General features: G+C 49.5%; 1 protein-coding gene across 9 annotated transcripts in view; it reads right to left on the bottom strand.

Moving 5' to 3' along the window:
- The window catches only part of LOC125629604 (class I histocompatibility antigen, F10 alpha chain-like), a 42,398-nt gene that overhangs the window by 2,755 nt on the left and 15,665 nt on the right, over window positions 1–23,978 (bottom strand). For 7 of the 9 annotated variants that reach the window (XM_075127390.1, XM_075127392.1, XM_075127391.1 and 4 more), the window contains 5 exons: window positions 8,965–9,240; window positions 6,176–6,451; window positions 4,259–4,363; window positions 3,809–3,841; window positions 375–416 (listed from right to left, as the gene is read on the bottom strand). In XM_075127390.1, the coding sequence (XP_074983491.1) occupies window positions 375–416; window positions 3,809–3,841; window positions 4,259–4,363; window positions 6,176–6,451; window positions 8,965–9,240 (732 nt within the window). The other 2 variants (XM_075127395.1, XM_075127396.1) reach the window with 2 other exon arrangements.

The following is a 23,978-nucleotide window of genomic DNA, read 5'->3' as shown; positions in this document are numbered from 1 at the left end:
TCTGTCCCTGCTGCTTCCTCCCTGCAGTGCACTGGAGACTGTTCTCTGAAGCAGCTGGAGTTATCCTTGCAAAAGCTGAGCTCAGCCCACGCTGTACCAGCAGCCACAGAGAAATCCCTCTCACTAGCGTCTTTCACACCTAAAGTCATCGCAGCGAAAACAAGGGGGATTTGGCTGCAAACCTGTTCCTGCACCCCCAGTGTGAATAAAAGGGAAATAAGAGATCCCAAACTCCCCTGTTCTGCTCCTTGGGGCTGGTTTGCTAGAGGGGACGGGCCAGGGAGACTCAGGGTCCAATGACTTGGACTGGGTCTCTCTCTCCAGAGGCCTCAGTGAGAGCAGTGAACCCCTAGGCTAGAGCCCCCGTCACTTACCCTGGGCAGATAGGTCAGAGCCACTAGATCCTTGGTCGTTTGCTGTGCAGAGGAGGCGGAGAAGAGAGAGTATATTAGCGTCTCTCACAGGGCAGGGTTTCAGCGTAGTTAGTAGATACGGGGACTCCTATCCAAAGGGAACAGTCATCACCTCACTCTTCCCGAGCAGTGAGCTGGTTGGTGCACAGATCAGTCTACAGGGCAGCTGCCCAGGATTTCCATTATTCACGTGCGAAAAACGTCACCACTGCAGGGGGACAGCACTGCTCTGTGCTCTTCATGCCTCGTCAGAACGGGAGCCCAGACTACTCAACATTCAACGGCGGGCAAAGCAGGAGATGCTGGGCTAAGGATACTCCTGCTAAACAACCTCAACTCTGCCTCCTTTGGTCTGTGCCCAGAGGGGTCCCTCACGCAGACCACAGATGTTACCCTCCCCCCGCCAATGAACAGCAATTCCCGCCTTAATCAATGGCGCTGCACCGAACAATGTGGACGGTATGAAGAGGAATGCAGATTTGGGGCGGTGCTGGGCACACAGACAAGGGCAAGTTTGGTTTGGCATGGTGCTGGTCTACTTCCTGTTCCTATTCCCAGACCCACTGGGGCAGAGTTTGAGTTGCGTGGGAAGCATCATAATTAAGACCTTACCAAATTCAGGGTCGGTTTTGGTCAATTTCAGTCACAGGATGTAAAAAATTGTCATTTTCATCATTTCAGCTATTTAAATCTGAAATTTCACAGTGTTGTACCTGTAGGGTCCTGACCAAAAAGGGGCTGGGGGGAGGGGGGCAGCAAGGTTATTGTCGATGGGTCACGGCATTGCCACCCTTACGTTTAGGGTGCTGCTGGGGGGGGCTCTGCCTTCAGGGCTGGGTGCCTGGCCAGCAGCCACCGTTCTCTGGCTCCCCAGCTCTGAAGGCAGCACGGAAGTAAGGGTGGCAATACTGTGATCCCCTCCAATAACCTTGCAAACCCCCTCCGCCCCCCACAACCCTCTTCTGGGTCTGGACCCCCAGTTAGAGAAATGCTGGTCTCCCCGGTGAAATCTCTATAGATTTCATGGTCTGTGATGCGTTTTTTATGGCTGTGAATTTGGCCATAATATCTCTGCATATCCTGGTTTGCAAACCTTTGACTTCTGGGAATTAAACACTCCCATTCTGAAAGGACACAGGGAGCCCAGGGCAGGGCTGAGCACCTGCCACCTTAACTCCCCATTAACAAAGCTCTTGCATGTGAATTTCTGTTGTTCTGGAGTAACGAGGAGGAGGGAAGGAGGCACGACTGAGGGCCAGCTGCAGGAGGTAGGGTGGTGCTCTGCGGAGGTTTTGTTGGCACTTCTCAAACCCCCTCCGTTACCTGCTGGGGGACCCCTGAGAGCATAGAGAGAGAGCTGGATGACTACACCCTAGCAGGGCCCGGCAGATCTGTGCACTTTATACTGGCTCTTCATACCAGACATTAGAGGGCCTCAGATGCAGTCAATAACGTATGTAAATATTTCCCATAATTTTTAGTCTTGGTCCTGTTGGTAAAGCTAATTACAGGAGACAATTGAGGAGGGGATTTGAACTTGTTGTAATCGAGGCGACAGAGTGGTGCTGATCTGAAGTCAGTGGAAAGACTCCCATTGGCTTCAACAGGCTTTGGATCAGGCCCAGATTTCACAAGCACCAAACCAACTTTCAGGTAAGTCAAAAGTGTAACATTAAAAGCAGGTCAGACACCTTCAGGGTCACACTCAGCCACACACAGCACAGCTCTAGGGGGATAATAATTCAGCCCAAAACCACCGTATACATTCCTGACTATCGCCTTGTCTACACTACTAAAATTGGGACCCATGCCCGCAAGCCATGCAGTTCCACCAGAGAGAGCAGGGGTGGAGCAATTGAGGAGATGGGGTTCAGGTGTTTTTAACCCTTGTATCATCTAGGACTTTCTCGGAGCAAGGTTAGAGAACATGTGTCTACAGCCACTCTACACTACTGAAGAAGACCTCTGCTGGGAAAACAACACAGCAGGGCACAGATTATCCAACAAGTTCTTGGAATGTACTGGAGACAATTTTTCTTTCAGAATGTGGAGAAAGCTATTAGGGGAGAGGCTGTTCTAGATTTGGCTTTGAAAAATAGTGAGGAACTGGTTGAGAATTTGAAAGTGGAAGGAAGCTTGGGTGAATGTGATCATGAAATGACAGAATTCATGATTCTAAAGAATGGTAGGAGGGAAAACAACACAATAATGCTCAAATAAATTGGTTAGTCTCTAAGGTGCCACAAGTACTCCTTTTCTTTTTGCGAATACAGACTAACACGGCTGTTCCTCTGAAACCTGACAATAAAATAATGGATTTCAAGAAGGCAGACTTTAGCAATTCCCTGAGTTTGCTAAGGTAAGATCCCATGGGAAGCAAGTCTAAGGGGAAAAACAATTCAGGAGAGTTGAAAAGTTCTCAAGGAGACATTATCAAGAGCACAAGTGCAAATTATCCCACTGCACAGGAAAGAAATGAAGGATGGCAAGAGACCACGCTGGCTTAACCAGGAGATCTTCAATGATCTAAAAATCAAAAGAGTGTCCTACACAAAGTGGAAGCTAGATCAAACTACAAAGAAAAACTGTAAACAAATAACACAAGTATGTAGAGGCAAAATTAGAAAGGCCAAGGTGCATAATGAGATCAAACTAGCTAGAGACATAAAAGGTAACAAGAAAACATTCTACAAATACATTAGAAGCAAGAGGAAGACTAAGGACAGGGTAGGCCCATTAGTCAATGAGGAAGGAAAGACAATAACAGAACATGTGAAAATGGGAAAAGGGCTAAATGATTTTTTTGTTTCAGTTTTCACCCAAACGTGTCATAGCGATTGGATGTCTCACATAGTGAACACCAGTGAAATTGAGGTAGAATCTGAGGCTAAAATAGGGAAAGAACAAGTCAAAAATTATTTAGACAAGTTAGAGGTCTTCAAGTCACCAAGGCCTGATGAAGAGCATCCTAGAATAGTCAAGGAACTGAGAGAGGAGATATCTGAGTCAATAGCTCTGAAAAGTCATGAAAGATGGGAGAGAGGACTGGAAGAGGTGGTTAAGCACTGGAATAAATTGCCTAGAGAGGTTGTGGAATCTCCCTCATTGGAGGGTTTTAAGAGCAGGTTACTCAGGGATGGTCTAGATAATACCTAGTCCTGCCATGAGTGCAGGGAACAGGACGAGGTGTCCTCTCAAGGTCCCTTCCAGTCCTACGATTCTATGGTACTAGAGCAATAGTTGGAGATTTCCCTAAAATCCTCAGTGTAGACAAGGCCTATGAGTGGGAGCGAGGATCTCCTGTCAGTGGCTCCAGGCTAAAATCCACAAGCAAATACTGATGGCTGTTCAGAGATAGCCACTTGAAAAGAGGTGATGGGTCTCTTGTCACTTACCCTGAGCTACAGCATAGCCATCTCCCTTCTTCCCTGCAGAGAGAAGGCAAATTTCAGTGAACGCAGCTCCCAAGGCAGGAACCGACTCTGATCTGTGTCCACAGCTCAGAAACCGGGCCCCTGGCCCAGCACAGCCCCCTGGTGCTCAGTAATGGACTCAAGGTCCCAGGCGCTCACAATTGGCAAGAGAGAAAGACACAATGAGACAGTTTCCACAGACCTTGGCCCACTGGGTGCTGAGCTCTATGGAAAACCTAGCCCCATATAAACTGTAACCCGCACCCAGTTTCTGGGTCTGGCCCTCCAGCAGCTCCCATTGGGGGTCATTAGCTCAGTCCCGCAATGGGGCAGTTACACCGTATTGACACAGGCTCCTGAACTGCTGTTGCCCTTAGGCGGGTGTGCAGGGCCCGGCAAGTCCAGAGAATCCCCCCATCCCAGGCTCTTTACCTGGGCGTTTCTTTTTCCAGATGACTACTACTCCGATTATAACACCAATCAGGACAACTGCAGTGATAACTCCAGCCACAGTGGGAAGCAGATTGTTATTTGGTTCTGAAATGGAATGGAAAGAATGAACAATGGGGAAAAATCCCCTTCTCCCCCACCACTAAAATCCCCCTTTCATCCCACTGCAGGGATCCGTCAGTCAGCTCCCCAAGTTAAGGCTGAGTCCTGCAATGCTCCATCCCTTCCAGTGCAGCCACCATACATTGCACCCCACCATAGGAAGTCCTGGACACAGTCTCTACCACTTCCAGTCATAATAAATATTTAGCACTTTAACTCAAAGACTTTTATAACATTAACCAATCCTCAGAACTGTGGGAGAGCATGGATGTCAGTATCGTCCCTACACGGGAAAGGGGGGAGACTTGCTGAAGATCACACAGTGAGGCAGTGCAAGAGCCAGGAATCGACCCCAGGAATCCTGACTTCCAGCCCCTCCTGCTCTAACCCACTAACCCCAACTCCCCTTCCAGAGACAGAACCCAGGAGTCCTGGCTCCCAGCCCCTAACCCCCCTTGACCAGGTTGACTTTCATGACTAACAGAACACAGTCCCATTGTGGGAGTCTGGTGCCAAACTGGAAACTGACCTCAAAGCTCTGGATTTTTCTGCCAGGAATGGAGTTACAGACACAATGCATGTTTTTTGAGGGGGGTAGGATGTGAAGAGGGGATAATAGAGATATTTTAATACTGTTCTTGGTTTATATAAACCTGTTAAACCCCACGTTCTGTACACACTTTCAGTTTCACGAATCAGCTTCTCCTGTTGTCTGAAAGAGACACATAATAATACAGCAAGAAGAAAAATATTTCGAAGAGAATAAGGAAATGTGGGTTATGACACAAAAATTGGCAGGGGACGTGGGAGCAGGATCGTGATGTGAAACCGTCTGCTGACGAGAGTCCCGGTGCACATTGCCCTCTCAGAAATCGTTTGCACTTCCAAATGCTGCATTTTTCCACATCCCATTTAACCAAGCAAAAAGATGGCTGGAAGGCAGCTCCATCTGTAATAAATTATTCCTAGACTTTCTTGTGCTAGGGGCATAGGAGTCTCTCCCCCGTGATGCAGGGCTCTAATCTGCCTCCTCGCTCCATTCCAAGGCCATACCTCCCTTCCAGCATCAATGCACACAGAAACAAGCTGCTCCCAACATTAAACCTCTCTCTCTGGCCACATGGACAAGAATGAAGGGCCCATAGAGCCGTGTTTCTGAGAACCTGCTGAACCATAGGACTGGAAGGGACCTCGAGAGGTCATCTAGTCCCGTCCCCTGCACTCATGGCAGGACCATGAGTGCCTGAAGTTGAGACCGGGCTGCAAGCTGAAGCAAGACCAATTCTGTCTGGAAATAAGGGGCAGATCTGAGCTTCCCCTGGGATGTGGTAAATTCTCCATCCCTTGGAGACTTTACATCTGGAATGGGCATCTCTTTCTTAAGGATGAGCTCTAGTTTGCTCACAGATGACCAGACTGGATGCTGGGGTCCCTGGCGTGATTCCCCCCTGCCCTGGGCTATGCAGGAGCTCAGATCAGATGGTTAGAATGGTCCCTTCAGGCCTTAATGTCCCATTGTTAATCTTCTCCCTTCAGAGACACTGTATTGCTGAGATGTATCGAACAGACCCAGAGGCAGCAAACTGGAGAGCAAGACATGAGCCCCAGGCACTGTGGGTCCCAACTCCAGCACAAGAACTTGACTGCAGAGGGACAGGGCCAAAGAGGACAGGGCCTCACAGACCCTGAGGAAATTCCAGCTTCAGCTTAGAAATCCGAATGAGAATTTTTCAGGGTTTGAGAGTAATGGATCCCCCTCTCCCACTCGGAAAACAGACAAACACGCAAACTCCTTACCCCAGGAGACAGAGAGTGGCTCTAACAGGCTTTCATGCTCCACGTGACATGAATAATGGGCTTTGATCTTGGGATCAATCTCCATTGTCACCCAGGTCTGGTAGGTCCCATCCCCACTGGGTAGGATGCCTTCAGAGTAGGTCTCTTGCTGTCTGCTCTCCCCATTTCTCAGCCAGGTCACGGTGATGTCCCGGGGGTAGAACCCACTGACCTTACAGGAGAGGGTGGTGAGGCCGTCATGAGATGACCTGTCACTCACTCTAGCTGTTGGGTGCACTGGGAAAAAGAAGAAATTGAAGTTAGTTGTTTCCAAGCTCTAATCCAGGCAGCCTTTGCTGGAGCTTTGCAACATGAAATTCTGAGACCCCAGCAGGGGGAGAGGATGAGAGTCCATGAGACGGAATCCCTCTGATGAGGGAGAACCACCATGTCAGAGAATTTCTGTGCCAAATTCACAGCATCAGCAACGGTGAACCCCCAGTCCAGGTCCCTGACCAGATTCTATCAGTGTGGTAACCAGAAGCCTCAGCTCCCAGCCACAGTGACACAAGTACCTTGAAAGTCTTCACTAAGCTCCAGATACAGGTATCACAGATGTCAGTCCTTAATCACGTGCTAGGTTTGTGCCCATCTCCTCTCAGTCCCTGGACTGGAAAGAGGGAAAAATCTTGCCCTGGCCAGGGAGCAAAAAAACAAACTACACAAACTGACCAATTAGAGATGGAAAGGACCATTTCACAAAAAGTGACACACGGTGCTAAACTGCCCCTCAAACTCACTAATATTAATTGCCTAATTTCTTCTTGGCTGTTACCAAATCTCTTTACCCCAATATTATGAATTTCAAAAGGATTTACACATTGTTAGAGAGCTTACTCCTTCACTCTCCCACTTCCCTGGTCCTTCTCGCATGAACAGAGAGCAACAATACCCGAAGTCCGAAGGTGCAAACAATTGGATGTTTATTGGGGTGAACTTCCAGCAAGCTTAAATCCAAGTTCTTTTTTTCCTTATTTTCGAATCCCAACTTACTTCCTGTTTTCCCCTAATTTATGTAGTAATATTCTTAGCTATACCTTAACCAATCATTTTACTGAAATCTAGCTTACCAATCCTAACATATTGTAACATAATTCTCTAATCAATTATATCCCACTACCCTAATTAACTAACACCTTGCAAAATTAATTATACAGCAGACAAAAACATTTAGAGAACCAGACAGATTAACAATAGGAAAGTGGGGACCATAAAGATAAAACATACAGAAATGAGGGTTTCACAACCACAACTATTGAGAAGTGAGTTCTTGCCAGACAGGATCCTATCAAACTAAGTTTTCTTTAACCATCTTTCTCTGGAGGCGATTGGGGTTAGCAGGACAAGATTGTATCCTAACAGCCCAATGGCACCTTCTTTCAATGGGACTAGTTTGGAATGTGAGGAGGTGACCGGTCGCTTCCCAGCTTATGGCTGCCCCTGCTGCTTAGCCAAAGGCCTTCACCTAAGAACAGGGCCTCAGACTGTCACAGTGAGAGAAGGCTCTTACATAGATTCTTTCTTTTATACCTCTGTAGCTAGCTAAATAATAAACATAGACCTTAATTCTTAAAGTACAGGCCTTTACAGGCAGGCCTGCATATCTATATCCTAACACACATGTTGAAAAATCAGTTTCCCAGCCCCTTGGCACTGAAATACACATTACACGGCTGTGTGTGGCTTGTTCTTCCTGACATTTGTAAAGAGGGCCAAGGACAAGACAATGTTCTGCTGAGGTCTGTGAGAGAAATAAGCAACTAGTATAATTGTTGCAAAAAAACAAGTGCAAATTTCAAGTAACCTTGAACAGTGAGAGCGAACTGTTTGGGAAGGGAACGATTATTATGGTGTGTAATGCTGCTAATTTGGAGAATTTGTGTCCATGGTAACATATAAGGTACATACGTGGGTAATAGTGAGTTAACATTTTGAAGCAGACTATGCTGCAACTGTCCCCCTGACTCAGAGAGGTAAAGTATTTAACCTCTTCCCTTCCATAGTTCTGCTGATTAATCTGTAATAAGCTTTGATTAATAAATGTGACTGAGTGTGATTATCTGATGTCTTATTGATAAAAGAATCAAAGAATAAGTAAGCAGGGGTGTTGCAGCAAAGGTAGGTCTTGAGGGGGAAAGCTTTAAGGAGGACAAGGGGAGCCATCTTCCAGGTTAGTATGCGGAGAGCAACTCCACATGGAGGGGATGGCATGGAAGGAAGCAATAGATGACCGTGGGATTAGTTTGAACAAACAGACAACAAGGACAAAACGACCGTCATTGGTGGAACCCAGGGGCTGGGGGTAACACAACGAATATGATGGTGCAGACAGTGAATGAGGAGAAATTACATGGTGAGTGAAGCTGGTGTCCATAGACGTGGTGGCACTTCCATAAGCAAAGTTCACTGGAGCTTCCTCGACAGAGTTTATTTTTCAGAGTGCTCTGACACGCCCAGGCAGACTGCCTTGAGAACGCTGCGTTACACCGGGGAAGAGCTAGAATTTGTGGTGTAAATTTGGGCTGATTTGGTCAAGTGGCTCTGGAGATGCAGCTTCTCTGCAGTGAGCTGCTTTTAACATTTTTCAATTTCTTATATTTTTTTCCAGCAGAGCGGGGGGATTGTTTCCCCACCCATCCCTGGTGCAAGGTTAGCTGAACGGCCCCCTACCCCACTACCCCATTTTGGAACTGGGGCATGGAGATGTAACCAGTAGTGTCCCCTGGGTGGGGCATGTCCCCCAGCCTTACCTTTCCTCTGTAGAGTCTCCTTCCCGTACTCCAGAGAACTCCTTAGCCAGGAAATACACTCCTCCTCCAGGTAGCGTTTCCATCCCTGGTTGTCATCTATTTCAGCATCCCATCGCCTCTTGGAGATCTGAGCCCCAATATCTGCTGATACCCAAGTCACGGTCTCCTTATCGAAGGTAAGAAAGTCTCGTCCATCATACGAATCCTGGTAAAACCCCCGAGTGGTGTTGTCTTCCTGGAGATCACAGCCGTATATCGTCTGGATAATGTGAAACCCTGAAACACACAGGCAGGACCCCAGGGGCTGGGTTGAGATCACAGTACATGAGGGTCAGCAGCAGCTTCTCTCTGAAAATCTCACAAAGACCATACTGCAGGTAGCCCAGTGGGTCACCCCCTTGTTACTGGGCCCTCCCTCCCCTGAGAAACGGGGTTCCCACTTATGCTGTTGGGCTCTTTACCCGCCCAGCATCCATCTGTTGGGTCTTGTACACTGAAGACCCCCAACTGCAGAGAGCTCACAACCTTCAAGGAGTACCTCACTGATGCTTGTTCTTCTATGCTCAACAACCCCAAAGGGAATACTCCAGATATTGCAGGGATCTATCCCCTCCAGCTCTCTGAGGATCCCCCCAGTTCTGGTAGTCAGGGTCATTTTAGGGAAGAGAGGGAGTGCAGGGGGTCTGTACCCCGCTCTCTCCTGCTCTGGTTGTATTAATTTTGCAAGCTCCCCAGGGCGACTTTGTCCCCCACCTCCTCCATTCACAATACCCCCATGTCCCTGTGGGGAGGGCGTACAGGAGGTCTGTCCCCCACACTAACCTCTGCTCTGGTTTAAGGACCTCACAGAATCCCCAGGGTCCCTCTGTTTCCCTGCCCCATCTTCCCCATGCCCCCAACTCAATCTAGGAACCGCAAACAACCAACTTCGGATGCTTGGCCACTTTTTAACATTAGCACTGTCTCAAGGTGTTTCCCTGTAAGGATCAGGCCACTGATGGCCCTTAGTTCAGCTGGCCACCATTTTCACACAGCCAGGCTAATCTTCACAGCAATGGCCGCCATCTCCCATTATTTGCCACACAACCAAGACCAGACTCAGGGTATGTCTACACTATGAAGTTTTGTCGCCGAAGGTACTGTTGACACGCAGAAGTCACAAAAAGAAAAGTCGCCAAAGTGTGTCTCCACTTGCTCAGTCTGGCGACACATCGTGTCCACATTTTTAGCTCACTCATCGACCGCGGGAGCAATGCACTGTGGTTATGTATCCCACAGTGCCTGGCAGCAGCATCCATCACTAGGTGTTGTGGGAATGCGGAACGGACCGTGGAGCGTATTGGGACCATGCATAACGTCCCGTCAGCCGCTGCTTTGTTTCCCAGCCCTCCAGGGGTTTCCAGCTTCCTTTCGCACCAATTTGCCAGCTGCCATTCTTTGCTGTGCACTTCAGCATCTGCAGAGCAGTGAGAAAGCATGGATCCTGCACTTCTCTCCTCTGCTGTATTCACTGACATCAGGACATGACGCACAGCAGAGTGACTCCACACGTTACTGACAGAGGAAGAAGAGTTGCAGGCAGACAACTTTCCGGGAGAGATGGACAGCAGCAACCTGGCACTGCCTTTGGCACTCACAGAGCAGCTGTGCAGGGTAGACCGTTGCTTTTGGGCTAGGGGAACCAGCACTGATTGGTGGGATCACATTGTCATGCAGGTGTGGGATGAAGAGCAGTGGCTACAGAACTTCAGGATGTGTAAAACAACCTTCCTGGAGCTCTGTGCTGAGCTGGCCCCCAAACTGTGGCGCAAGGACACCAGAATGAGAGCTGCCCTCTCCTTAGAGAAGCATGTTGCAATCGCTGTGTGGAAGCTCACAACTCCTGATTGCTACCAGTCAGCTGCAAATCAATTTGGAGTGGGGAAGTCTACTGTTGGGGCTGTATTATTGCAAGTGTGCAGGGCAATAAATCATATCCTGCTGCCAAGGACCGTGACTCTGGGAAATGTGCATGACATACTGGATGGTTCTGCAGAGATGGGCTTTCCTAACTGCGGGGTGGGGGGCAATAGATGGCCCATATATTCCATTTAGAGCACCAGACCACCTTGCCACAGAGTACATGAACAGGAAGGGATATTTCTCGATAGTGCGTCAGACACTTGTGGATCACCGGGGGCGTTTCACAGACAGAAATGTGGGGTGGTCTAGAAAGGTGCATGACACCCGCATGTTCAGGAACAGTGGCCCGTACAGAAACCTGCAGGCGGCGACCTTCTTTCCAGACCACAAAATCACAGTGGGGGATGTGGAAATGCCCATAGTAATCCTGGGAGACCTGGCTTACCCCTTACAGCCCTGGCTCATGAAACTTTACACAGGGCAGCTGGACAGCAGTAAGGAGCGTTTTAACAACAGGCTGAGCCGGTGCCACGTCGTGGTGGACTGTGCCTTTGGCTGATTGAAGGGGAGATGGATGTGTCTTTTTGGCAGGCTAGACCTTATCGAGGAGACTATTCCCATGGTCATAGCCACGGGCTGCACTTTGCATAAACTCTGTGAATCTCAGGGTGAAATGTTCAGGGGTGGCTGGAGAGTTTCAGCAGCCAGACACTTGGGCTGTCAGAGGAGCACAGAGGGCTGCTTTTAACATGAGGGAGGCTTTGAGGAAGCGCTTTGGCAATGAGGGGCACTGAAGTGTACCGTTTGCAGTTGCTTCCCTGATGCTTCCCATTTAACATCCCACGTAACACGTATTTCTGGAGCAAATGCTTGAACAGCCTGTACCAGGGACTGACATGATAACTGTGGTTTGTGGAACAGAAAATAAAATAGTTGTACCATTAAAAAAGTTTGCCTTTACTGAACACCACAAATTACAGTGAAACACACTAACGCACCCATTGTTTGCTGGTAAGGGACCGTCTTATGTCTTAAAAAAAAAAAATCACAGCTGTGTGTAGGTCCAGCTATCATGGTCAAACCTGTGAGAGGGGGTGGAGTGCAGGGGAAACTGAGGATTCCCAGAGAGTGAAAATGTGTCCCCCTCAGAGCCCTTTTCACACAAGGTCCATAAAATGGGCCCATGTGTGTCCCAATTCCTAGAGGGCACTCGCAGCTGGGACTGCACAGACTCCTCTCCCCATGACCATGAGTAGGTCAAAAAGCTCCGTGGTGGTCCAAGCTGGAGGGTGTTTGGAGCAATAGCCAGCCATGCTCACCTGGGAAGCCATGAGGACGTTGCGCGCTGAGGCAGCCAGCAGGAAAGGGAATTTAAAGTTCCCGGGGCTTGCAAGGGGGAGGGGGGATTGTTGTTGACTGGCTGAAGGGCAGTGGAGTTCAAAGCACCGACCAGAGCGGCTACTTGGCATTGTGGGCAGGGTGACCAGATTTCCCAATTTTATAGGGACAGTCCCGATTTTTGGGTCTTTTTCTTATATGCTCCTATTACCCCCCACCCCCTGTCCCGATTTTTCACCTTTGCTGTCTCCTCACCCTCATTGTGGGAAACCCCAGCGAAGGCGAAAAAAGGCTCATTGGGTCCACACTAAATGTTTGTCAACAGTAAAGGCGGGGGGGAGCCCCTCGTTTAGCTGGAAGTTTTTTGTCACCGAAACCGGGCGTTTTCCTTGACAAATGTCGCGTTGCCGTGTGGACGCTAACGCAGTTTTGGCGCCAAAGGGCAATTTGTGGTAACAAAATGCAATAGTGTACACAAGACCTTAGTTAATTCAGCCACCCAGCAGGCTGGGAGGGAGAGGAATATGGGGATGGGGACAGGAAGGAGAATTTAAGGGAGAGGGAGGGAGGCTGTGGGGAACAGAGAACACTGTGGGGATCACAAAGACAACTGAAAAGTGTGGGGAACAGATCAGGCCCCCTAGTTTGGCAAACAGGGCAGATTGTGGGGGCACAAAACTAACCCACACAGGGTCCCAAATATTTTCATCCTTCCCCCACCCTGCACTAGATACAAAGAGGTAAACGCCGAGATTTTCAGCAATCACTTTTGGGTGCCCAACTGAGACCTTTTAAAGGGGCCTGATCACAAAGTGGGAGCACCCGGCCGCTGAATCTCAGACACCCAAAAATCACTAAGCACGTCTGGAAAAACGTCGGCCAAGGGATTAAATACAATCTGGTGTCACAGCCACAGGTGAGAGCCGAGCCCACTGAGCTGTGTCCCTGAACCATGCCCCAGGCTTGGGCAAAAACCGGTTACTAACCTTCCTGTGACGGCTGTTCTCAGAGCTGTGCTGCACACGTCCATTCCACGCTAGGCGTGCGGGCCCCGCACACAGTCGCCGGAAACTTTCCCCTCCGTGATACCCCTCAGGCCGCCTCTAGCGGCCTCTAGTGCGGCGCGCTCATGTCACGATATAAGGGGACCGGCCCAGCCCACGCCCTCTCCGTTCCTTCTTGCCGGCAACTCTGACAGAGGGTGGGTTGTGGAATGGACGTGAGCCAACACGTCTCAAAGAACAATAGTTACAGAAAGGTTAGCAACCCTTTTTCCTTCTCCGAGTGCTTGCACACGCCCATTCCATGTTCGGTGACTCCCAAGCAGTACAGTGAAGAGGTGGGCTCGGAGTTCATGGACATGCAGATTGCAACACTGCCCATCCAAACCCAGGGTCATCTCTTGCTTGCTGAGTGCTGGCGCTATGGGAAGAAAAAGTATGTCCCAACACCCAGGTCACCGCTCCACAAATGTCCTGGATCGGATCTGGGCCTTGACCACCACTGAGGAAGTTTGTGCTCTTATAGACTGGGCCATCACGAAGGCGGGTGGTGGGACACCTGCCTGCATGTAACACATGCAAATGCACAATGTGATTCAGGATGAAATTTTCTGAACTGAAGAGGCTAGGCCTTTTGTCCGATCAGATACTGCCACAAGGAGCGCTGTGGATTTACGGATCGGTTTGGTCCTTTCTACACAGAACACTAGGGCGCCCCTAACATCCAGAGCGTGGAGACGTTACTGCTCCCTATGCTTGTGAGCCTGTGGGAAGAAAACGGGCAGGAAAATAGCCTGATTACTATGAAATGGTGAGGCGACCTTCGGGAGGAACAGTGGGGGCAACCCTTGTCGTTAAAGAACACTGTATATGGAGGTTTTGACAGAAGATCTCTAATCTCCGAAACCCTCCTGACTGAGGTAATTGCTACCAGAAAGGCGACCTTCCAGGAAAGGTACAAGAGGGCACAATGCCAGTGGCTCAAAGGGAGGCCCCCTGAGCTCGGACAGGACCAGTTTAAGTCCCGCAGGGGGATGGGTTCCTGGATTTGCAAGTATAGGCTTGAAAACCCTTGAGGACGTGAATGGAGATTTCGTGTGGTCGGTGGGACGCTGAGATCACGGCTAGGTGTGCTGTCACAGATGGAATCGCTAGACTTGGCTCTTTCAGATGAAGCCGATACTCCAGAACAGTCTGGAGACATGGCCTAGCAGGTGAGAGGTGGGGCACTGGAACAGGGGGGCCAAGGCCCTGCCACTTCAGCAGCAGGCAAGAGCGGGCGGGGGAGGGAAGCCTCAGGTGAAGAGGTGGAGCGGGGGTGGTGCCTCGGGGGAAGAAGCAGGGCCACAGGTTAAGCGCCGGCGCGCTCCCCCCACTTGTAGGGAGGTTCCAATGCCCCTAGCTGTGATGACCAAAAGGAGAATCACTTCCACTCGGCGAGGTAAGCAGCTCTGCTAGGAGGTGTCCTACTGCCTAGCAAGACCTAGCAGACCTGCTGCAAACAGGCCAGTTCCACAGGATGTAACCAGGGAGCTTCCGCGCTGTCAGGCAGACGGAGCATTTGGCTGTGATCTTGTGGGATCAGGTACCGAAAGAGAGGGAGCAGGAAGTGGGGCCCCACTCCGGCAGGGAGAGGGTTAAAAGCAGGCTGGCGGGAGCCTGTGCAAACCTGGCCCATCAGAGGAAGGGAGAAGGCAGCCCATCAGGGCCGGCCTGGGCCCTATAAAAGGCTGCAGGGCTGAGGGGAGCTCACTCTTGCCCTGCCAGGAAGGGAGGAGGACAGGCTCTCCGAGAAGGAGGGCCGCACCCGGGACAAGGCAGCGCCGGGCAAGGGGGCCGGGCAGGGAGAGCTCTGGCGAACCACTGCCGGACTGCAGGCCGTGAGATACGGGCCGAGAGGTACACGGGTCATGGGGAAGTGGCCCAGGGAGCGCGAGCAGTAGAGGGGAGAGGAGGAGGGCAGGACACGGCTGCTGCCAGAGGGTCCCTGGGTCGGGATCCAGAGTAGTGGGTGGGCCTGGGTCCCCCCCTCCTCCCTTGCACTGCACCAGGCTCGCCCCTGAGGCAAGGGGCTAGACTTTGGGGCTGTTGTCGGCCACGGTGGCAGGTGCATGGACTCAGGACTACCGATACCCCCGGGGGGAGAACGGAGGGGTGGGCACGGCCAGAGGGCAGTGTCCTGAAGCGAACGCCGTGAACCACGGGAACAACGTGGGCACAGAGCCAGACAGGAGAACGGACAACAGGCCAAACGCCGACCAGAAGGCAGCCCTAGCGCTGTCCGTGGACTGAGCTACTTCCCAGCGTGACCAGCAGGAGGCGCCGTGGTTGTGAGTCCAACCCACAACAGGAAGGCTCATACCCTGCATTTCATAAACACCCATTTGGCTGCTGACAGGCTGAACAGGAGGATGGTAAACTGGTGGTGAGTCTGGTTCACAGCGATCCTGAGAAACCTTCTGTGGCCTCGGAAAATAGAGATGTGGAAATTGGCATCTTTCAAATCAAGGGCGGCGTACCCGTCCCCTGCATCCAGGGAAGGAATGATGGAGGCCAGGGAGACCATGCAGAACTTCAGCCTTTTGAGGCGTTGCAAGGCTAGAATGAGTCGGAGACACCCTTTGGCACTCGGGATTAGGAAATAACAGGAGTGAAACCCTGTCCCTCAAGTTCCGAGGCACCTCCTCCATGGCTCCGACCCAGAGAAGGGCTTGAACCTCCTGGGCTAAAAGCTGCTCATGAGAAGGGTCCCTGAAGACGGACGGGGATATGGGGTAGGAGGGAGGCGTGGAAATGAACTATGGCATATAACCCTCCGTATCATAGAATATCAGGGTTGGAAGGGACCTCAGGAGGTCATCTAGTCCAACCCCCTGCTAAAGCAGGACCAGTCCCCAACTAAATCATCCCAGCCAGGGCTTTGTCAAGCCTGACCTTAAAAACCTCTAAAGGAAGGAGATTTCACCACCTCCCTAGGTAACCCATTCCAGTGCTTCACCACCCTCCTAGTGAAAAAGTTTTTCCTAATATCCAACCTAAACCTCCCCCACTGCAACTTGAGACCATTACTCCTCTTTCTGTCATCAGCTACCACTGAGAACAGTCTAGATCCATCCTCCTTGGAACCCCCTTTCAGGTATCAGAGTAACAGCTGTGTTAGTCTGTATTCGCAAAAAGAAAAGGAGTACTTGTGGCACCTTAGAGACTAACCAATTTATTTGAGAATAAGCTTTCCTGAGCTACAGCTCACTTCATTGGATGCATACTGTGGAAAGTATCAAAGATCTTTTTATACACACAAAGCATGAAAAAATGGGTATTTACCACTACAAAAGGCTTTCTCTCCCCCCACCCCACTCTCCTGCTGGTAACAGCTTATCTAAAGTGATCACTCTCCTTACAATGTGTATGATAATCAAGTTGGGCCATTTCCAGCACAAATCCAGATATTCTCCCCCCCACACACACACACGCAAACCCACTCTCCTGTTGGTAGTAGCTTATCTAAAGTGATCACTCTCCTTACAATGTGCATGATAATCAAGGTGGGCCATTTCCAGCACAAATCCAGGGTTTAACAAGAACGTCTGAGGGGCGGGGGGATGTGGGAAAAAACAAGAGGAAATAGGTTACCTTGCATAATGACTTAGCCACTCCCAGTCTCTATTCAAGCCTAAGTTAATTGTATCCAATTTGCAAATAAACTGTGGAACCACCTGATCAACATCCTCTACAGCAAACAGGGAAAGATAAAGAATGAGCTCTCAAAAATGGATACTCTCATAAAAAAACAACCTTCCACACAAACTTCCTCGTGGCTGGACTTTACTAAAACTAGACAAGCCATTTACAACACACACTTTGCCTTTCTACAAAAGAAAAAGGACACTAAACTTTCTAAACTACACCATGCCACAAGGGGCCACAGCAATGGTTCCCTCAACCCACCCAGCAATATTGTTAACCTATCCAACTATACTCTTAGCCCAGCAGAAGCAGCTGTCCTATCTCGGGGACTCTCCTTCTGCCCCTCCACCCCCACGAACATGATACAGTTCTGTGGTGACCTAGAATCCTATTTTCGACGTCTCCGACTCAAGGAATATTTCCAACACACCTCTGAACAACATACTAATCCACAGAGACCTCCCTACCAACACTACAAAAAGAAGGATTCTAGGTGGACTCCTCCTGAAGGTCGAGACAGCAGACTGGACTTCTACATAGAGTGCTTCCGCCGATGTGCACGGGCTGAAATTGTGGAAAAGCAGCATCACTTGCCCCATAACCTCAGCCGTGCAGAACACAATGCCATCCACAGCCTCAGAAACAACTCTGACATCATAATCAAACAGGCTAACAAAGGAGGTGCTGTTGTCATCATGAATAGGTCGGAATATGAACAAGAGGCTGCTCGGCAGCTCTCCAACACCACTTTCTACAAGCCATTACCCTCTGATCCCACTGAGAGTTACCAAAAGAAACTACAGCATTTGCTCAAGAAACTCCCTGGAAAAGCACAAGATCAAATCCGCACAGACACACCCCTGGAATCCCGACCTAGGATATTCTATCTACTATCCAAGATCCATAAACCTGGAAATCCTGGGCGCCCCATCATCTCAGGCATTGGCACCCTGACAGCAGGATTGTTTGGCTATGTAGACTCCCTCCTCAGGCCTTACGCTACCAGCACTCCCAGCTACCTTCGAGACACCACTGACTTTCTGAGGAAACTACAATCCATCGGTGATCTTCCTGATAACACCATCCTGGCCACTATGGATGTAGAAGCCTCTACACCATCATTCCACACAAAGATGGACTACAAGCCATCAAGAACATTATCCCCGATAATGTCACGGCTAACCTGGTGGCTGAACTCTGTGCCTTTGTCCTTACCCATAACTATTTTACATTTGGGGACAATGTATACCTTCAGATCAGCGGCACTGCTATGGGTACCCGCATGGCCCCATGGTATGCCAACATTTTTATGGCTGACTTAGAACAATGCTTCCTCAGCTCTTGTCCCCTAATGCCCCTACTCTACTTGCGCTATATTGATGACATCATCATCTGGACCCATGGAAAAGAAGCACTTGAGGAATTCCACCATGATTTCAACAATTTCTATTCCACCATCAACCTCAGCCTGGTCCAGTCCACACAAGAGATCCACTTCCTGGACACTACAGTGCTAATAAATGATGGCCACATAAACACCACCTTAAACCCGGAAACCTACTGACCGCTATTCCTACCTACATGCCTCCAGCTTTCACCCTGACCACACCACACGATCCATCGTCTACAGCCAAATTCTGCGATACAATCGCATTTGCTCCAACCCCTCAGACAGAGACAAACACCTACAAGATCTCTATCAAGCATTCTTACAACTACAATACCCACCTGCGGAAGTGAAGAAACAGACTGACAGAGCCAGAAGAGTTCCAAGAAGTCACCTACTACAGGACAGGCCTAACAAAGAAAATAACAGAACGCCTCTAGCCGTCACCTTCAGCCCCCAACTAAAACCCCTCCAACGCATTATTAAGGATCTACAACCTATCCTGAAGGATGACCCAACACTCTCACAAATCTTGGGAGACAGGCCAGTCCTTGCCTACAGACAGCCCCCCAACCTGAAGCAAATACTCACCAGCAACCACATACCACACAACAGAACCACTAACCCAGGAACCTATCCTTGCAACAAAGCCCGTTGCCAACTGTGCCCACATATCTATTCAGGGGACACCATCACAGGACCTAATAACATCAGCCACACTATCAGAGGCTCGTTCACCTGCACATCCACCAATGTGATATATGCCATCATGTGCCAGCAATGCCCCTCTGCCATGTCAAACATTGGTCAAACTGGACAGTCTCTACGTAAAAGAATAAATGGACACAAATCAGATGTCAAGAATTATAACATTCATAAACCAGTCGGAGAACACTTCAATCTCTCTGGTCACGCGATTACAGACCTAAAAGTTGCGATATTACAACAAAAAAACTTCAAATCCAGACTCCAGCGAGAGACTGCTGAATTGGAATTCATTTGCAAATTGGATACAATTAACTTAGGCTTGAATAGAGACTGGGAGTGGCTAAGTCATTATGCAAGGTAACCTATTTCCCCTTGTTTTTTCCTACACCCCCCCCCCCAGATGTTCTTGTTAAACCCTGGATTTGTGCTGGAAATGGCCCACCTTGATTATCATACACATTGTAAGGAGAGTGATCACTTTAGATAAGCTATTACCAGCAGGAGAGTGGGGTGGGGGGAGAGAAAACCTTTTGTAGCGGTACATACCCATTTTTTCATGCTTTGTGTGTATAAAAAGATCTTTGATACTTTCCACAGTGTGCATCCGATGAAGTGAGCTGTAGCTCAGGAAAGCTTATTCTCAAATAAATTGGTTAGTCTCTAAGGTGCCACAAGTACTCTGTTTCAGGTAGTTGAAAGCAGCTATCAAATCCCCCCTCATTCTTCTCTTCCGCAGAATAAACAATCCCAGTTCCCTCAGCCTCTCCTCATAATCCATGTGCTCCAGTCCCCTAATCATTTTTGTTGCCCTCCGCTGGACTCTTTCCAATTTTTCCACATCCTTCTTGTAGTGTGGGGCCCAAAACTGGACACAGTACTCCAGATGAGGCCTCACCAATGTCGAATAGAGGGGAACGATCACGTCTCTCCATCTGCTGGCAATGCCCCTACTTATACAGCCCAATATGCTGTTGGTCTTCTTGGCAACAAGGGCACGCTGTTGACTCATATCCAGCTTCTCATCCACTGTAACCCTTAGGTCCTTTTCAGCAGAACTGCTGCCTAGCTACTCGGTCCCTCGTCTGTACCAGTGCACGGGATTCTTACGTCCTAAGTGCAGGACACTGCATTTGTCCTTGTTGAACCTCATCAGATTTCCTTTGGCCCAATCCTCTAATTTGTCTTGGTCACTCTGTATCCTATCCCTACCCTCCAGCATATCTACCACTCCTCCCAGTTTAGTGTCATCTGCGAACTTGCTGAGGGTACAATCTATGCCATCCCCCAGATCATTGGTCCCCCACCTTTCTGTGGGAACAGAACATTACACTTCCCAGAAGACTGTGGCAGGGAGCAAGACACCCCGCGGCCAAAATGCCGCCGAGAAACGGTAACGCCTCTAGGTGTCGCCGCTTCTCGGCAAAATTTCAGCGGCATCCCTTCTGGCCACTGCCACTTCTCGGCAGCATTTCAGCGAGCGGTTCCTCGGTGGGGTGTCCTGCAGGCGCACAATAATGCCCTGGCGGGTGCCATGGAACCCACTGGCACCGCGTTGGGGACCACTGCTCCAGATCATTAATGAAGATATTAAACAAAACCGGCCCCAGGACCAACCCTTGGGGCACTCCACTAGATACCGGCTGCCAACTAGACATGGACCCATTGATCACGACCGGTTGAGCCCGACAATCTAGCCAGTTTTCTATCCACCTTATAGTCGATTAATCCAGCCCATACTTCTTTAACTTGCCGGCAAGAATACTGTGGGAGACCGTATCAAAAGCTTTGCTAAAGTCAAGGAACAACACGTCCACTGCTTTCCTCATATCCACAGAGCCAGTTATCTTGTCATAGAAGGCAATCAGGTTGGTCAGGCATGACTTGCTCTTGGTGAATCCAAGTGCAATCCACTTGGTGAATCCAAGTGCAACTCCCAGTGTGATTTGGCCTTCCTGATGACTTGCTCTTGGTGAATCTTGGTGCCCCTTGTTCTGTCATCTGCCACCACTGAGAACAGTCTAGATCCATCCTCCTTGTAACCCCCTTTCAGGTAGTTGAAAGCAGCTATCAAATTCCTCCTCATTCTTCTCTTCTGCAGACTAAATAATCCCAGTTCCCTCAGCCTCTCCTCATAAATCATGTACTCCAGCCCCCTAATCATTTTTGTTGCCCTCCGCTGGACTCTTTCCAATTTATCCACATCCTTCTTGTAGTGTGGGGCCCAAAACTGGACACAGGACTCCAGATGAGGCCTCACCAATGTCGAATAGAGGGGAATGATCACGTCCCTCGACCTGCTGGCAATGCTCCTACTTATACAGCCCAAAATGCCGTTTGCCCTTGTTGCCAAGCAGGGCACGCTGTTGACTCATATCCAGCTTCTTGTCCACTGTAACCCTTAGGTCCTTTTCTGCAGAACTGCTGCCTAGCTACTCGGTCCCTAGTCTGTACCAGTGCATGGGATTCTTACGTCCTAAGTGCAGGACTCTGCATTTGTCCTTGTTGAACCTCATCAGATTTCCTTTGGCCCAATCCTCTAATTTGTCTTGGTCACTCTGTATCCTATCCCTACCCTCCAGCATAACTACCACTCCTCCCAGTTTAGTGTCATCTGCAAACTTGCTGAGGGTGCAATCCACACCATCCTCCAGATCATTCATGAAGATATTGAACAAAACCGGCCCCAGGACTGACCCTTGGGGCACTCCACTTGATACAGGCTGCCAACAAGACATGGAGCCATTGATCGCTACCCATTGGGCCAGATGATCTAGCCAGCTTTCTGTCCACCTTATAGTCAATTCATCCAGCCCACACTTCTTTAACTTGCTGGCAAGATACTGTGGGAGACCGTATCAAAAGCTTTGCTGAAGTCAAGGAATAAGACGTCCATTGCTATCCCCTCATCCACAGAGCCAGTTATCTCATTATAAAAGGCAGTTAGGTTAATCAGGCATGACTTGCCCTTGGTGAATCCATGCTGACTGTTCCTGATCACTTTCCTCTCCTCTAAGTGCTTCTGAATTGATTCCTTGAGGACCTGCTCCATGATTTTTCCAGGGACTAAGGTGAGGCTGACTGGCCTGTAATTCCCCAGATCCTCCTTCTTCCCTTTTTTAAAGATGGGCACTACATTAGCCTTTTTCCAGTCATCTGGGACCTCCCCCGATCGCCAAGAGTTTTCAAAGATAATGGCCAATGGCTCTGCAATCACATCCGCTAACTCCTTTAGCACTCAAGATGCAACGCATCCGGCCCCATGGACTTGTGCTCGTCCAGCTTTTCTAAATAGTCCTGAACCACTTCTTTCTCCACAGAGGGCTGGCCACCTACTCCCCATGCTGTGCTGCCCAGTGCAGCAGTCTGGGAGCTTATCTTGTTCGTGAAGACAGAGGCAAAAAAAAAAAGTATTGAGTACATTAGCTTTTTCCACATTCTCTGTCACTAGGTTGCCTCCCTCATTCAGTAAGGGTCCCACACTTCCCTTGACTTTCTTCTTGCTGCTAACATACCTGTAGAAACCCTTCTTGTTACTCTTAACGTCTCTTGCTAGCTGCAACTCCCAGTGTGATTTGGCCTTCCTGATTTCACTCCTGCATCCCCGAGCAATATTTTTAGACTCTTCCCTGGTCATTTGTCCAATCTTCCACTTCTTGTAAGCTTCTTTTTTGTACATAGATCAGCAAGGATTTCACTGTTAAGCCAAGCTGGTCGCCTGCCATATTTACTATTCTTTCTATACATCGGGATGGTTTGTTCCTGCAACCTCAATAAGGATTCTTTAAAATACAGCCAGCTCTCCTGGACTCCTTCCCCCCTCATGTTATTCTCCCAGGGGATCCTGCCCATCAGTTCCCTGAAGGAGTCAAAGTCTGCTTTTCTGAAGTCCAGGGTCCGTATTCTGCTGCTCTCCTTTCTTCCTTGTGTCAGGATCCTGAACTCGACCATCTCATGGTCACTGCCTCCCAGGTTCCCATCCGCTTTTGCTTCCCCTACTAATTCTTCCCGGTTTGTGAGCAGCAGGTCAAGAAGAGCTCTGTCCCTAGTTGGTTCCTCCAGCACTTGCATCAGGAAATTGTCCCCTACACTTTCCAAAAACTTCCTGGATTGTCTATGCACCGCTGTATTGCTCTCCCAGCAGATATCAGGGTGACTGAAGTCTCCCATAAAACCAGGGCCTGTGATCTAGTAACTTCCGTTACTTGCCGGAAGAAAGCCTCTTCTACCTCATCCCCCTGATCCGGTGCTCTATAGCAGACTCCCACCAGGACATCACCCTTGTTGCTCACGCTTCTAAATTTAATCCAGAGACACTCAGGTTTTTCTGCAGTTTCATACCGGAGCTCTGAGCAGTCATACTGCTCTCTTACTTACAGTGCAACTCCCCCTCCTTTTCTGCCCTGCCTGTCCTTCCTGAACAGTTTATATCCATCCATGACAGTATTCCAGTCATGTGAGTTATCCCACCAAGTCTCTGTTATTCCAATCACAATATAATTCCTTGACTGTGCCAGGACTTCCAGTTCTCTCTACTTGTTTCCCAGGTTTCTTGCATTCGTGTATAGGCACTTAAGATAACTCGCTGATCATCCTGCTTTCTCAGTATGAGACAGGAGTCCTCCCCTCTTGTGCTCTCCTGCTCGTGCTTCCTCCCGGTATCCCATTTCCCCACTTACCTCAAGGCTTTGGACTCCTTCCCCCGGTGAACCTAGTTTAAAGCCCTCCTCACAAGGTTAGCCAGCCTACTTATGAAGATGCTCTTCCCTCTTTGTTACGTGGAGCCCGTCTCTGCCTAGCACTTCTCCTTCTTGGAACACCATCTCATGGTCAAAGAATCCTAAGGCTTCTCTCCGTACTCAGCACCCAATGGTCTGAGGTGATAAGGGACCTGCCGAGCTGAAGCAGGAGAGATGGTCCAAAACCAATAGAGAAGCAGGATCCGGTATGGGAACTGGTGTAATGCCCTCGGGTGCCCCGTCAAAAGCTCTGCT

Source organism: Caretta caretta, chromosome 4 (assembly GCF_965140235.1).
Source record: "Caretta caretta isolate rCarCar2 chromosome 4, rCarCar1.hap1, whole genome shotgun sequence".
In the NCBI taxonomy this organism is placed as follows: Eukaryota; Metazoa; Chordata; order Testudines; family Cheloniidae; genus Caretta; species Caretta caretta.
This window is presented reverse-complemented; position numbering and strand designations above follow the sequence as displayed.